The sequence below is a fragment of the Lepisosteus oculatus genome, chromosome 5 (assembly GCF_040954835.1).
Source record: "Lepisosteus oculatus isolate fLepOcu1 chromosome 5, fLepOcu1.hap2, whole genome shotgun sequence".
NCBI lineage: Eukaryota > Metazoa > Chordata > Actinopteri > Semionotiformes > Lepisosteidae > Lepisosteus > Lepisosteus oculatus.
In genome coordinates, this window is record NC_090700.1 from 48,359,024 (window position 1) to 48,375,395 (window position 16,372).

Sequence of the window (16,372 nt, forward strand, 5' to 3'; positions counted from 1 at the left end):
TGCCATCACTATGACAGCCCTCTCTAGGGAATGTCCTGCCCTCTTCAATGATAACCTTCTCAAAGCACCTGTGCAAAGACAGAAAGCAGTCTGAGAACTGCAGGGCGGACATGTGTTTGATAGAAAACCCCAGTTTAAAAAAAGGCTCCGTGTTTAACCCCTCTTCATCACCTTGCACTGATCTTCCACCTCCTCCATCACCTCCCCTCCCCCATCCTCTCTCCCTCAGATCCTCATCTGGAACCTGGACATCGGCGAGCCGGTGAAGATGATCGACTGCCACACGGACGTCATCCTCTGCATGTCCTTCAACACCGACGGCAGCCTGCTGGCCACCACCTGCAAGGACAAGAGGCTGCGCGTCATCGAGCCGCGCTCTGGGGACGTGCTGCAGGTGCGGCCTGCCCGTTGTGCGAAACACACACGCTCACTAGCTGTCCCGCAGGAGGCGGACAAAGAGACGAGCAAAAGGAACATTTTAGGACAGAGTCTATGGGTGAATTGTCTCTTTATGTTTAATAATAAGACACCAGCAGCGTAGGATAATCAAGAAAGTAAAACTCCCATGCCAACATTATGTCCAATTTTGCAAACGAAATTGCAGCGAATTACAAATTGCAAATGTAATAGGACAATCTTTTTGTTTATGTTTTTAATTCAGTACAGTTTGGGAGAATTAGATGGTAGAACAAAAGAGGTAAATATTTAATACCAGCTTTTAATGCCATACTGAAAGTTCTCTACTATAGTTCTCTACTACTTTTGAGTATGAAGCTCCTGATGCAGGCCCACTAACCCATTAGTGCTCTGGACAATCATCCTTGACCCTGAGAGAGCAGTGATTGAATGCATCTGACAGTGAGAACCGCAGACAGATGTTCAGGCTACTGATCACACTGGTACATAGGAATTTAGAATATAAGGGCTCTCACGGAACAAGTAAATGTTTAGTCCATGCTGAAAAGAGAAGAAAAGAAACACAACATTTCAGCTGTGGAGCCTTCTTCTTCTGAGTCCAGCTCGATGCCTCGATCCTTCACACACAAAGAAGGCCCTTACCTTTTTCAGCATGGAATAAACCTTTACTTGTTCCGTTACAACCTACAGATGCTGACGCAGCTATGTGCTTGAGCTACTAAGGGCTCTTACTACTTATTCTTCTTAGAGATCTTCCCTGAAAAGGTTTAAAAGCTTTGAGACTGACATTTTATTGCTCAACGGTTTGCACTGCCAAGACATTTTATTTTTACATGACCAGTGCAGAATTCGGCCACACACAGCCTCATGTGATCATGTTCATCATATAGCTCAGCTTCACATGAACTCTTGCTCCCAGGCACACCATGACAGAAGGTGCTTTCTGAAGCCTGGTCCTGAATTACTGATGTTCAGATCCCATTCCAAGCAGTCTTCTCTGATTTTCTGACATGAAACAGATGACATCCTATTTACGGGATGAATGAAAGAGACAAGTTTTTTCTGCTATGGACTTTATGCAGACCATGGATAGTCTTCAAGTTTGTCATCAAAGGCTTTATGAAATCTGCATTTTTGCACCGTGCACAACTGAGCATGTTCAAGTCTACCCATGATGAACTATAACAACGCAGATCTTTCACAGTGAGTGAACCCACTCGTCATCGCGGTAGAATAAATTCAGCTCAATGCCTCATTCCCGTTTTAAAATCACATGCAAATCATAAGACGAGCACCTTTTACAACTTCACCTTTTATTGAAGTAACACTTCAGGCAAATCGAGATCTTGTACTGATTTGCCTAAAGCTGTGATGATCAACAGTTAAAGCTTCAGGACAGAAGCTCTTCTCTCCAGCTGCTCCACCCACTCAGTCAGAGAGCTGTCTCACAGAAAAGGCGAGGGAATGCGTCGGTGGAGCTTGCGGTGTTTATTACGCCCTCAGGAGGACTGTAACGACAGCAGCGCTGGTGGGTTAAACCTCTCCTTCCCCTTCTGCGCAGGAGGCGAACTGCAAGAACCACAAGGTTAACCGCGTGGTGTTCCTGGGCAACGTCAAGCGGCTGCTGACCACAGGCGTGTCCCGCTGGAACACCCGGCAGATTGCACTCTGGGATCAGGTGAGGAGACCGGAGGCAGCCATGGGGCACGAAATACACACCCGCAGCGTGTGAGCCTGGCTCAGCGAGTACAACCGGACCATAGTTCCGTCCCAAATATTTCCCTTCTACCATATGGGGCTGGGGCCAGCTTGGACTGCTTTTCTGGTGTGCTTTGCTGTTGTGGATGAGGAGGAGATGGTTCATCCTTGTCGATTTAGAGATAGTCCCTTGTAAAATGTGCTTGTGGTTGCGTCATGCCTGTACTATTTACTTTGCTTTGATTGAATTTCCATGTTTGTTTTGGCACAGCACCCCTCATTGCTTCACCATGTTTTAACCACCAGTGCACAGCTCTTCACTAAACTGTACTCTGCTTCTGGCATGATGTAACACACCAGTCTAAGTGTAGATGAGGAGAGATGAAGCGTGTTACAGGTAAGCTGAAGCAGTTCTCTTCATGCAGGAGGACCTATCCATGCCAATCATAGAGGAGGAGATAGATGGGCTATCAGGGCTTCTCTTCCCTTTCTACGACGCAGACACGCACATGCTCTACCTGGCTGGAAAGGTAACCACAGGCTCTGTCCTGCAGCTGATTCATCTGTGCAGTGTAGTCAAGTTTGGTGAATTGCCTTTTGTTCAACATAAGGCGACGAGCCTGAAATGTACCAGTTTATACAAGCTCCTGTAGCACGGAAAATATGGAATGCATAAAACTGCATGGATATTTTATTTGTTTCCCTGAACTGGGATCAGAGTTCTTCCCCATGGTTTCTCTAAAAGAAAAATCAGTGGGCCTCTGCCAAGCGCTACAGGGCTTTAGAGATGAAATCAGGACTCTGCCACACTGGAGGAGCTGAGGAGCTGCTTTGTTTACAGGGAGACGGAAATATTCGATACTACGAGATCAGCACAGAGAAACCCTACCTCCAGTACCTCATGGAATTTAGATCCCCAGCCCCACAGAAAGGACTTGGTAAGTTTGCCTTCACCTGCACACGTGCTCAAGTTTGTTCCTCCCTCTCTGTCTCAAAGTTTGAGCTGAGTTACTGCATACTGGCTGTGACTTGCACAAAACTGATACAGTTATTGGGATCAATATGCAAAAGCTCCTGTCTGTGAAATGCAGAAACAGCAAAAACATCAGTGATTCTCAAAGCATCTTTCCCAAAGCCCTAATTCACTCAGACAGCAAAAGGCCGGAGCAGATGTGATGTTAAGACTACAAGTGATTTAAAAAGTAAAATAAAGAAGAAAAAAGTACCTTGGTTCACAGTATTTACGAAGACTGGGAAGCAACAGATGCATAATGACAATTTTAGGTTTTTGAGGGGTGGCAGCAGTAAGGCTTTGAATGTAATGGGATTTGGTATTGAAAGCCTTACCACCGCTGTTTCCTCGGGCAGGTGTGATGCCAAAGCACGGCCTAGACGTGGCCGCCTGTGAAGTCTTCCGATTCTACAAGCTGGTGACGCTGAAGGGGCTGATCGAGCCCATTTCCATGATTGTGCCAAGGAGGGTGAGTGCCACCTCCGCTCCAAAAACCATTTAGATCAGTGGTGGAGTCCTTAAAGTGGGTCTGGACTTCTGAAGGGACTCCAGTCTGAAAGCACGGCCTTCTACATGAGCTCCTAGTCCCAACCTTAGCACTATTAATAGTAGTCTCAATTCGTAAAGTACTTTGCTTCCCTGAGAACTTTGCATGTACTGTAGGAAGGAGGGCCCAGCAGCTCCACTACACAGAGGATGAGACAGAAGAGCATAGATAGAGTGGTGCAAAAGCCTAAGTATACTCAGAACCAACTGCTTGGACTGTGCGGCAGTTTTTCACAGGGAGATACTTTTATAATGACTTCGAAAACACAGGGTCCCTGAAACAGATTCTCAGACCTCCCAGCTGCTATGATGAAGCCTGTGATTTGGTCTCAGCTTGATTAGCAAAACATACACAAAAGACTTGAAAATTCTAGCAGGATGCTCTCTCCTCTTTGATCATCCTGATTTCGGAAATGCGGATATTGGAATGTTTTTCTCTGGAGACTGGTGCTCCTTTTAATATTCAGCTACTAAAGAAACTTAGTTATTTTGAAAATATCAGCCGTTACAAAAGACTTACATGGTCAGGTGCTGAAACTTCAGGGCACCAGATGTTCCAGTCTTTTCAAGATTTTTTCAGGGTGGAGTACGTCAGCACCCCATTGTTTATTCGGCACCCCATTTTGTATTACCATATCAACTGAAGACTCCAATTTGACATCGAATGTGATGTCAATCTTTATTCCTGAATTCCACTAGCCAGGAATTGAAAAATTCTGAACTAATGTTCAGTCAAGTACGCAGGGAGCTCAGCTGGAATGAAAACCAGCAGAAGTGGGGGATATTCCAGCCCCTGGAACTAAACAGAACTAGTCCATGCAAGACGTTATTTGCAAACTCACCTATGTCCCATCTTTCCGCACGGCAGTCAGAGACGTACCAGGAGGACATCTACCCAATGACTCCAGGAACAGAGCCAGCCCTTTCCGCCGATGAGTGGCTGAGCGGGATCAACCGAGGTAAAGCCCAGCCCGCGCTCTTCGTGTAGCAAAAACAAGTGAGCGACCGGTCCTGGTTCCCGGGCAAAGTGGGATGACGTCCCTCGAGGAACAACATCGTTCCTCTGAGCTTGGGCAGAGGTGTGGCCCTGCCAGCAGTGAGCGTGTGCTCAGCCTGTCTGTGTCCTGTGTGTGTGTGTGCGCTAGACCCAGTACTGATGTCCCTGAGGGAGGGGTACCGGCGGCCCTCGCAGCTGGTCTTCAAGGCCCCGGCGAAGGAGAAGAAGAGCGTCGTGGTGAACGGCATCGACCTGCTGGAAAACGTGCCTCCCCGGACCGAGAACGAGGTGAGGTGGCTCATGGGGATCCTGGGGTGGGGCGGTGAGCCCCATGTCTCACACACTTGGTCAGCCTGAAGCCCTCACTGTCAACACTCCGGTACTGCCACACTGACTGTTATTACAGACCTACTGCACTGCTTCTACTGCTGATAACGCTCCAGTACGCAGTAATTATCAGTGTAGAGGTGTTCCCAGAAAAACAAAAATTCAAATTCAACGAAAAAAGATGCGAGCAGCCCCTTCCTCGGTCCTCACTGCTTCATGTGCATATCTTCTCTCGTGTGTGCGCTTTCCAGAATTATTCCCGTTGTGTGTTTCTGGCGTTACTCTTTAATCATGGCTGAAAAGCGTTCCAGTGACATGAAAGTTGTTGATGCTGTGATCAAACGTTTGTACACTACTCCACAAGAGTATGGCTGTTATATTACAGGCACATCCCATTATTTTCAACAACAGCTTTATCCAGTTCATGATTGCAGGGGAGCAGGAGCTCAAGGCGGTGTACACCAGGGACACCACGTTGTGTCGCAGGGCAGAGTGTAGACAGTGAGGAAGTGCAGTAGAATTGCAGTGAGGGGGTAGACAGTGAGGGGGTGCAGTAGTATTGCAATGAGAGTGCAGACAGTGAGGGGGTGCAGTTATATTTCAGTGAGGGGGTAGACAGTGAGAGGGTGCAGTAGTATTGCAGTGAGGGTGTAGACAGTGAGAGGATGCAGTAGTATTGTGGTGAGGGTGTAGACAGTGAGGGGGTGCAGTAGTATTGCAGTGAGGGTGTAGACAGTGAGGAGGTGCAGTAGTATTGCAGTGAGGGTGTAGACAGTGAGGAGGTGCAGTATTATTGCGGCGAGGAGGTGCAGTAGTATTGCAGTGAGGGTGTAGACAGTGAGGGGGTGCAGTAGTATTGCAGTAAGGGTGTAGACAGTGAGGAGGTGCAGTAGCATTGCAGTGAGGGTGTAGACAGTGAGGGGGTGCAGTAGTATTGCGGCGAGGAGGTGCAGTAGTATTGTGGTGAGGGTGTAGACAGTGAGGGGGTGCAGTAGTATTGCGGCGGGGAGGTGCAGTAGTATTGCAGTGAGGGCGTAGACAGTGAGGGGGTGCAGTAGTATTGCGGCGAGGAGGTGCAGTAGTATTGTTGTGAGGGTGTAGACAGTGAGGGGGTGCAGTAGTATTGCGGCGAGGAGGTGCAGTAGTATTGTGGTGAGGGTGTAGACAGTGAGGGGGTGCAGTAGTATTGCAGTGAGGGCGTAGACAGTGAGGGGGTGCAGTAGTATTGCGGCGAGGAGGTGCAGTAGTATTGTGGTGAGGGTGTAGACAGTGAGGGGGTGCAGTAGTATTGCAGTGAGGGCGTAGACAGTGAGGGGGTGCAGTAGTATTGCGGCGAGGAGGTGCAGTAGTATTGTGGTGAGGGTGTAGACAGTGAGGAGGTGCAGTAGTATTGCAGTGAGGGTGTAGACAGTGAGGAGGTGCAGTATTATTGCAGTGAGGGTGTAGACAGTGAGGGGGTGCAGTAGTATTGTGGTGAGGGTGTAGACAGTGAGGGGGTGCAGTAGTATTGCGGTGGGGAGGTGCAGTAGTATTGCAGTGAGGGTGTAGACAGTGAGGGGGTGCAGTAGTATTGCGGCGAGGAGGTGCAGTAGTATTGCAGTGAGGGCGTAGACAGTGAGGGGGTGCAGTAGTATTGCGGTGAGGAGGTGCAGTAGTATTGCAGTGAGGGTGTAGACAGTGAGGGGGTGCAGTAGTATTGCGGCGAGGAGGTGCAGTAGTATTGTGGTGAGGGTGTAGACAGTGAGGGGGTGCAGTAGTATTGCAGTGAGGGCGTAGACAGTGAGAGGATGCAGTAGTATTGTGGTGAGGGCGTAGACAGTGAGGGGGTGCAGTAGTATTGCGGTGGGGAGGTGCAGTAGTATTGCAGTGAGGGTGTAGACAGTGAGGGGGTGCAGTAGTATTGCGGCGAGGAGGTGCAGTAGTATTGTGGTGAGGGTGTAGACAGTGAGGAGGTGCAGTAGTATTGTGGTGAGGGCGTAGACAGTGAGGGGGTGCAGTAGTATTGCGGTGGGGAGGTGCAGTAGTATTGCAGTGAGGGTGTAGACAGTGAGGGGGTGCAGTAGTATTGCGGCGAGGAGGTGCAGTAGTATTGCAGTAAGGGTGTAGACAGTGAGGAGGTGCAGTAGTATTGCAGTGAGGGTGTAGACAGTGAGGGGGTGCAGTAGTATTGCGGCGAGGAGGTGCAGTAGTATTGTGGTGAGGGTGTAGACAGTGAGGGGGTGCAGTAGTATTGCAGTGAGGGCGTAGACAGTGAGGGGGTGCAGTAGTATTGCGGCGAGGAGGTGCAGTAGTATTGTGGTGAGGGTGTAGACAGTGAGGAGGTGCAGTAGTATTGCAGTGAGGGTGTAGACAGTGAGGAGGTGCAGTAGTATTGCAGTGAGGGTGTAGACAGTGAGGGGGTGCAGTAGTATTGTGGTGAGGGTGTAGACAGTGAGGGGGTGCAGTAGTATTGCGGTGGGGAGGTGCAGTAGTATTGCAGTGAGGGTGTAGACAGTGAGGGGGTGCAGTAGTATTGCGGCGAGGAGGTGCAGTAGTATTGTGGTGAGGGTGTAGACAGTGAGGAGGTGCAGTAGTATTGTGGTGAGGGCGTAGACAGTGAGGGGGTGCAGTAGTATTGCGGTGGGGAGGTGCAGTAGTATTGCAGTGAGGGTGTAGACAGTGAGGGGGTGCAGTAGTATTGCGGCGAGGAGGTGCAGTAGTATTGTGGTGAGGGTGTAGACAGTGAGGGGGTGCAGTAGTATTGTGGTGAGGGTGTAGACAGTGAGAGGGTGCTGTAGTACTGCAGTGAGGAGGTGCAGTAGTATTGTGGTGAGGGTGTAGACAGTGAGGGGGTACAGTAGGATTGCAGTGAGGGTGTAGACAGTGAGGGAGTGCAGTAGGATTGCAGTGAGGGTGTAGACAGTGAGGGGGTGCAGTAGTATTGCGGCGAGGAGGTGCAGTAGTATTGTGGTGAGGGTGTAGACAGTGAGGGGGTGCAGTAGTATTGCGGTGGGGAGGTGCAGTAGTATTGCAGTGAGGGTGTAGACAGTGAGGATGTGCAGTAGTATTGTGGTGAGGGTGTAGACAGTGAGGGGGTGCAGTAGTATTGCGGTGGGGAGGTGCAGTAGGATTGCAGTGAGGGTGTAGACAGTGAGGGAGTGCAGTAGGATTGCAGTGAGGGTGTAGACAGTGAGGGAGTGCAGTAGGATTGCAGTGAGGGTGTAGACAGTGAGGGGGTGCAGTAGTATTGCGGTGGGGAGGTGCAGTAGTATTGCAGTGAGGGTGTAGACAGTGAGGATGTGCAGTAGTATTGTGGTGAGGGTGTAGACAGTGAGGGGGTGCAGTAGTATTGCGGTGGGGAGGTGCAGTAGGATTGCAGTGAGGGTGTAGACAGTGAGGGAGTGCAGTAGGATTGCAGTGAGGGTGTAGACAGTGAGGGGGTGCAGTAGTATTGCGGCGAGGAGGTGCAGTAGTATTGTGGTGAGGGTGTAGACAGTGAGGAGGTGCAGTAGTATTGTGGTGAGGGCGTAGACAGTGAGGGGGTGCAGTAGTATTGCGGTGGGGAGGTGCAGTAGTATTGCAGTGAGGGTGTAGACAGTGAGGGGGTGCAGTAGTATTGCGGCGAGGAGGTGCAGTAGTATTGTGGTGAGGGTGTAGACAGTGAGGGGGTGCAGTAGTATTGTGGTGAGGGTGTAGACAGTGAGAGGGTGCTGTAGTACTGCAGTGAGGAGGTGCAGTAGTATTGTGGTGAGGGTGTAGACAGTGAGGGGGTACAGTAGGATTGCAGTGAGGGTGTAGACAGTGAGGGAGTGCAGTAGGATTGCAGTGAGGGTGTAGACAGTGAGGGGGTGCAGTAGTATTGCGGCGAGGAGGTGCAGTAGTATTGTGGTGAGGGTGTAGACAGTGAGGGGGTGCAGTAGTATTGCGGTGGGGAGGTGCAGTAGTATTGCAGTGAGGGTGTAGACAGTGAGGATGTGCAGTAGTATTGTGGTGAGGGTGTAGACAGTGAGGGGGTGCAGTAGTATTGCGGTGGGGAGGTGCAGTAGGATTGCAGTGAGGGTGTAGACAGTGAGGGGGTGCAGTAGTATTGCGGCGAGGAGGTGCAGTAGTATTGTGGTGAGGGTGTAGACAGTGAGGGGGTGCAGTAGTATTGCGGTGGGGAGGTGCAGTAGCTCCTCGCTGCAGTATTATATGCTGCATTGTCATGCAATGTCCTGTCCGGCAGCTCCTGCGGATGTTCTTCCGGCAGCAAGACGAGCTGCGGCGGCTGAAGGAGGAGCTGGCGCAGAAGGATGTGCGAATCCGCCAGCTGGAGCTGGAGCTCAACAACCTGAGGAACAGCCCCAAGAACATGTGACACCCATCTCGCCCCCCCACCACCCCCCACTCGCCTCTTGCCACACAGGCCCTGAAGGAGACGCTCCACCTCCCCCTGCACCACGCTGCAGCTGCTCACAAACCCAAACACAGGCCTCGGAGGTGCACTCGCAAGCCCTGGGACAGCCCCCAGCCACCTCCCTGCTGGCCCTTCGCAACAGCTGCCCCTCATCACGCTTTGGACAAGGCAAGACGTGACAGACGCCGATCTCATGACTGACTGGCCAGGTCAGGCCAGGAGACCCCCGGCTCTCGAAGAATGACCTCTTCTCTCTCGGCCAGCAGACACATGCTTTCCGGCGAACATTGGTGCAACACAGAAGCTCCTTTAAGCTCCATGAGGGTGTTGACTGCTGAAAGCTGCAGTGATCATTGCTCTGTTCCTATCTAATCTGAAGGATGTGGCTGTGCAGAGCTCATAATGTTTAAGATGCCCAACTCCATCCTACGGGCTATTTTCTTTAACATGTTTTTTTATTTTAAAAATTGTTGGTATTGTTATTATTTATTCAGTTGTATTTTTTAACATAAGGGTTAATTGAAACCCCTTGACTTAAAAAAAAAACTAATAGGATATATGCTAATCTTCCAGCTCCTGCTTATTATTATTTCTCCTTTTATTTAGAATCACTAACACCTAATCAAAGGACAAGGCATTAAAAAGATCTAGAGGAGCTCAAATGCATGAGTATCTCACAGATTGGAACAATGGACTAACGAAGCAGACAAGAAGAACTTCACTGGAAAAAAACGGATTCTGACGAGCTCAGGTTTCCTTGGTTAAACACAACATGAAGACAGCAGTGGGTGGCCATCACTGTGGAAAGGTGGAGTTTCTGTGCAGTGGACTCAGGTCATGTTAATCTGTAGGAACCACAGAATTGAAAATGTTTGTTTTCTCTTATTTTCCTACAGATCTGATTACTTTGGTTTAAGAGTAACTCATAGCTGCTCTAAATCCAAGATGAGAAATTAACAGAATGAAAAGTACTCCACATGACACTACAGGGCCACTGACTAGCCGAAGATGACCTGAACCCCAGGCAAAAGAAGAATCCTAGAGTAAATCCTAGAGTATCCAGAGTAAGGGTAGCACACAGGTCTAGAACAGAAGGAAAGTTACAAAAGAGAAGAGGCCATTTGGCACATATAGCTGATTTGATTGCAAAAAGCTAAGTGACCCAAGGATCTCATCCAGCTGTTTCCTGAAGGGAGCCAGGTTACTGGATTTAACGCAATTGATGGGTAGCCTGTTCCAGACTCCAACAGCCCTTTGTGTAAAGAAGTGGCTCCTGTTTTCAGTCTTAAATGTACTTCTGTTTACTCTCCACTCAACCGCTGACCACATGACGTTCCTCTAACACAGTTTCACTAAAGAGTCAGAAAGCGAAGCAGCAGCCAGCTCTTCCGGAAGAAAGAAGAAAACGCCTCTTGCCTGCAGAGCGGGAACAGAAAGTGGGCGTGGCAGAAGGATGCAGCAGGTTGTGATGGAAGTGGAAAGTTAGCTGCGCTGGGCAAGATGGCAGCTGCCACAACAGCACCACTGTGTTGGCAAGCAGGTGGTGATCAGAGACAGCAAAGGAGCAACACTGCACTCCTCTTCCCCCTTCCCAGCACAAGCAGGGCAGCGATACCACTTAAAATCAAATATTGTCAGCTCAGAACTGGGATGGGAAAATTGTAGAAGACACAGGGGGTGCACAGCTCTAGTACTGGAGGGTCACAATCCGGCACGTCTCAGAGGTCACTTTTTATCTCCAGTACCTAAGGACTCATGGAAAGGTGTTGAATTGGTCCAGTTAAGACAATAATTAGATCAATTCTGTCAATAAAAGCTTGTGTAGAAGGAAAGCCTGCAGGCACTACAAGACTCCCTACAAGACCGGAGGTGCTCACCTCTGTTTGAAGAGGTGAACAGGAAATGATGTTGAACAATTTCCCAGAGAAAGCAGGGCCCGGTATGGCGACAGGAGACGCGGTGCTACAGGAGGTGCCATCTTTCAGAAGTGACACGGTAAATTAAGATCCTGACTGCAGGGTGGATTTTCTCAATGTCATAGCACTCTTTCCAAGAGCAGGATCATCCACTCCCAGCTCACAGAAGAATCCAAGAACGGGCTATCCGATCTGGCCTGCGTACTGTCCCCTCGGCTTAATTAGAGCAGGCAAAGCTGTTCCTGTGGGCAGAATTCCAGCCCGGAGGTGGCAGCCCTTCTGTGTGCCCCTGCAGGTGTATGTGTGGCCTTGCTGGGAGTTCCTGAGCGATGCAATGCTAGTTGCGATGAAAATCGCTACACAGGTGCAGTCACTGCCTGGGGTCCAGAGCCAGTGTCAAGCTCTGGTGGGAGTGACTGTGTGTGGAAAGGCTGTCTGTACAGTATGAGTAAAAGGGTGGGAAAAGAGCTATCGAGATAATTCCACAGCACGAGAATCAGTAACATTACATGAACTGTTTCTCTAATATTCCTATACAAGTAACAGTATATTACTCGCTAGTTTTTAATTACTGTAGCTTAAGTAATTTAGTGTAGTATCATATACTCATTTTAGCTAACAATGCTGCTGTGACTCCTATTGGTATTTCAATTGTAACGGATCCCTGCTCTCCATACTTGTAATGAGCAACTTGGAGTCCTTGCAACAAGAGAAGGACAAGAGGGCCAGCCAATTACCTGCTCTGTTGTGCTGGCTAGGAGCTCTGCCAGCCACGCTCCCACAGAGTCTTGGAATGTGTCCGTTGTGTATCCTGAATGCCAATGGAATGGGATGGGTGCAGTGCAGTCACATGTCTGGCTTCCTTCAGGAGGACACTGGTCACTCTTGGTCATATGTGGTTTGGAGAATGAGACGGGCATTTTGCCAGCCACCAAAAGCTTCACCTCCTCTGATCCCACACTCCCGAGAGCACAAATTATCCTTAAACATCATGCAACCATCATCAGGTTAAAACAAGCTAGGAATTATGCACTTACAGATATATGTAGTTAATGCATTATCCCACCTTGAGCTCAGTAGGTTTGAGAGTAGTGATGCCTTGTATATGTACTAGGCACTAGGAGCTGAAGGGGATTGTGCCTTGTCGTTTGTGTGCAGAGATGAGTGACGGAGCTTGTGTGGTGTTCTGACACTAGAGGGAGCTGCACCTTAACAAAACTGGAATCATTACTGAGCTCCTAACTACAAGGACTGGAACCCCTATGAAACAAAATGCAGTGTACAGAGCTAGTACTGTGACATCCAGCAATCCCACCTTTTGTTAACACTATTAAAATGTATTTCTTAATAAACTGTGTAATACATCATTTTAAAATCCCAACCTCTTTTCACTGTTGCATTGATGTCTTAACTTTGGTAACAGTCCTTTGCCATCTGTCAGTGTGTCTTATTAACTGTATGAAGGTGCGACACTCCGCTTTGTCAGGAATACCAGGTGTGGCATCACACAGGGGAGGATGTGAAGACCCTGTGAAACCAGAATTTACTTCTCGGACATAAGGAACAAGGGAAGGGATTTCTTACTGAAAGAGCAAGAATCACATCAGACAATTTAGCCGATACAAAAATGCAATACAGTATTACAAGTGCAATACAGAGATCATGGTATTTCATCCTCAATCCATCTTCTAATCACTGCATACAATCCAGTATGCAATGTTGGAGCTGGAGCCTAGCCCAGCTAGTAATGGGTGCAATGTAGGATACGCCCTGGAGGGGTCACTAGTCCATCACACAGTAGACAGACACACACACTCACTCCAGGGTCAATCAACCTCCCAGCATGACTTTGGACTGCGGGAGAAAAATGAAGCATCTCTGTAATAACACCCCACTAAATAAACAAAAACAACTGTGGTCTCTGGAGTTTTTATTTTCAGGATATTGTACAGATGAAATATTGAACCACCCAGAGCAGGTGTGATGGGGTGTCATCTCTCCGGGGAGCAAAGGAAAGGGAACACCACAGCCTGCTTCTACTCTTTCATGTGAACAGTAATGTCAGGGTTATGGCCTCCTCTAACTGGACAATGGCACTTGTCTAAACCCCCTCTCCTTTGAAGCTATGTAGTTATGTTCTCGTGATCCTGCATCATACCAGACCACACATCACTTAGGGGGACTGAGCGTTCGTGCACAACTGCTAACAGGCGGACCAACGAGAAGTCCCCTGGAACATGCCAAAGTCATGTTAAGTTCAGGATGCATGAATTATGAACCAGGGCTGAAGACCTTTACTCAGTGTGTGGTTATAACAGAGCCACAAGCACTTCCACGGCAAGAGATGGATATTCACTCTCCTCCTCCAGGGCAGGGGATTCAGGTTAACCACGGAGAACACACTGCTGAGGGTGCCCAAGTGAAGCGGGGGTTCCAGTTTCTGAGGTAATGTTACAAGATACCAGCTCATATCTTTTGCAGTTAATCTAGCAGCAGTGGTGATACAAAGACAGTTTGCATGCATCACAAAACCAAGCACAGGATGGGGGAGACCCAGCCACACAAGTTGCTGGCACATAATCTCTGCCACATGCTACCCAGATGACGGCTACTTCCATATCAATGATAAATGAGGTGGCCCTTCTATATGTGAAGCGCTTTTGATCTCCTAGGATGAAACGCCTTATACAAATGCAAACAATATTCTTTTTATGAAGGCTGGACTTTACCAATACCTAAGTGCTGGGGGTATGACTGGAGAATTTCAGCTTTATTTGAGGGCGTAGAAATGTGGCTCTGTGTGTATACAGTGCCATGGGGTTAATATATCAATCTGGTTTGCAAATGAAACCAGCAGGACACAGCAGTGCACATCTCAAGCGTGAGCACGCAAAAATAAAGGGGATTTCCCCATGGCTGGTGCTACCTTACTGCACCCCATGAAATCACTGCAAAATCGCCGTCGCTACAACGGGTGATGAACCTCATCTGTCTCTCATGTGCTCCTCCACACAGTGTTGTTTTTTTCTGTTAAAGATCGGGTGTCTGCTGGCGGGAACACAAGACTGGCCTTGCAGAGGAATTCAATCTGAGATTACCTCATGCCCCAGCGTTCACCCGCAGTGGGAACTGCAGTGGCAGAACAGAACCAGCCCAGAAGCTCCCGAGTGCTGATGCACAGGGCAGGACCAGGCAATAACTGAGACTCCTCCTGTGGCCCTTCCAATATACTCCTCTGCAAAGCACCTTCACTGCCAGATCGAGCCAGTTGACGAGCAGCTGAATAATTAGACCCAGTTGGAGGCGAATTCTACACTGCATTGGACTATCCACAGGCTAGACTCACAGACACAAGCTGCACAGCAAATCCATGGTCATGTTCAGAAAATCTCGCTTAATCGGAGATCAAGCAGATTTATCACTTTTAACAAGGAAAGAATCCTATTCCACTTCATACACCCCTTCAAAACATAAGCAAAATGACACTGAAGAGGCCTGATGTATTCATCTCCTGTGGTGTCAAAGGCGGTGTTTATGGCTCATTATGTACACCACTGGTACAGCTGTGAATGAAAACATACCACTTCATCAACAATCTGAGCCCCACTGTATGGGTAAAAATCTTTTTGCAGTGACTTTTTTGTGAGCATTTTCAAAGCTCTAATGAATGTGGAGTTTAATTTTAAAAAGTCATGTATTACACAGGAACTAGCAAACCTTCACTGTATTGCAAGTTGTAAGCTCTTTTTTGGAATAGTGTTCTAATACATATAAAGTGAAATAACTGTGTTGCAGATTTTTAAAATGTGATTAAGAATAAATCTTACTTGATAGCTTTTTACTTTAAATTGGAAAAGAATAAAAGCCTTTTCAGCACATTTAGCACCGACTTTTGACGGCTAGCCCGTCGACATTAAAGCAGATGATGATATTATGTGCCTTATTTTCATGACGTCATTTTATTTTGGTTCAGGGCTCATTGGACACCTTTGCGCCCCAGAAATACTGAAATGCTCGTCACGCGAGTGGCCAGCAGGTGGCGGGCTTTCCTTCCTTACCCAAAAAGCGTCTGCAACTCCTATCCTCCGGCAAGCCTCCATTTTCTCGCCTATTAAGACTTATTACTCGCGTAATTGCAGTAACATCTTTTCCAAACATACCAATCGTTCTTTTAACAGCGATACCTCAGGCTCGTCCTTGGGCTGTAGGTCTTATTTTAAGCATGTTGAACACTCATATTGTAGCACGTCACGGCTTTGAGTTTTCTAACATTTCATAATTGAAAGGAAAACAACTCATAAAAATACTTAATAGTTCTTCATTTATACATATATTTATATATCTTTTGTGAGAAGCAGGCTAGACTATTTGTTCATCGGAGTGTGTCAATTCCCGAGCCTCTGGTGGTTTAGCAGCGTGAAAACAAAACGACTTTTCCCCCTCTTTGCCCTTCGTCTTTCGTTTTATGAACGTTAATCTAGAAGTTTCACCGCCCCTTAATTTATAACACGAATGGAAAAGAAACTCAAACGGAGCATACGAAGGGTTATGATATTATTAAAGCAGTGGTTAATGAAACATTAGGGGTTATGTGGCGATTTCCCATTTTGAAGCAAAACATCGCTACACCCGCTCAGAAACCAGAAGAGAGGCTCCAAACATTCTTAATAAACACTCTATAAAGCGTAACAGTTTAGTACGTTTACTCAAAAACGTCGAGTTAATCTGATTCCTTTTGTCACAGTTTGCAATAACTCCTGTGACGTCTGACAGTGTTGGCCTGCTTAATTTGAGAACTAACACAGGTGACCCGGGAGTTAATTAAAGGGGTGCGTCAGACAGTTGGGGTCACGATACAGCAGCAGTGAGAGAACTCCGCAAATTTACAATTAGGGGATTCAGCACAGAAGACGTGCTTGTCGGAAATTTCCCTGCTCAGGACTCGTCAAATCTAATCGCCACAGCAGGAACGATTAAGGAGGGAAGCTGATCGTCCCCCATGATGTGAGTGTGCTCGTTTCGTTTCTATCACACACAAAGAAAAGTAACGTTTACATTCGGTGTATATAGAGAGAGAACGCTCC

At 48.0% G+C, this 16,372-nt stretch overlaps 1 protein-coding gene across 2 annotated transcripts in view; it reads left to right on the forward strand.

Annotated features, from left to right (window-relative positions):
- LOC102690868 (coronin-2B) overlaps nucleotides 1-12,669 on the forward strand; it is a 52,921-nt gene extending 40,252 nt beyond the window's left edge. For both annotated transcript variants that reach the window (XM_069190588.1, XM_069190589.1), the window contains exons 5-12: nucleotides 230-394; nucleotides 1,979-2,095; nucleotides 2,541-2,645; nucleotides 2,957-3,053; nucleotides 3,484-3,596; nucleotides 4,542-4,632; nucleotides 4,819-4,958; nucleotides 9,202-12,669. In XM_069190588.1, coding sequence (XP_069046689.1) covers nucleotides 230-394; nucleotides 1,979-2,095; nucleotides 2,541-2,645; nucleotides 2,957-3,053; nucleotides 3,484-3,596; nucleotides 4,542-4,632; nucleotides 4,819-4,958; nucleotides 9,202-9,333 — 960 coding nt within the window. In that variant the 3' untranslated portion in view covers nucleotides 9,334-12,669. The remainder of the gene's footprint in view (nucleotides 1-229; nucleotides 395-1,978; nucleotides 2,096-2,540; nucleotides 2,646-2,956; nucleotides 3,054-3,483; nucleotides 3,597-4,541; nucleotides 4,633-4,818; nucleotides 4,959-9,201) is intronic.
- The last annotated feature ends 3,703 nt before the right edge of the window (nucleotides 12,670-16,372 follow it).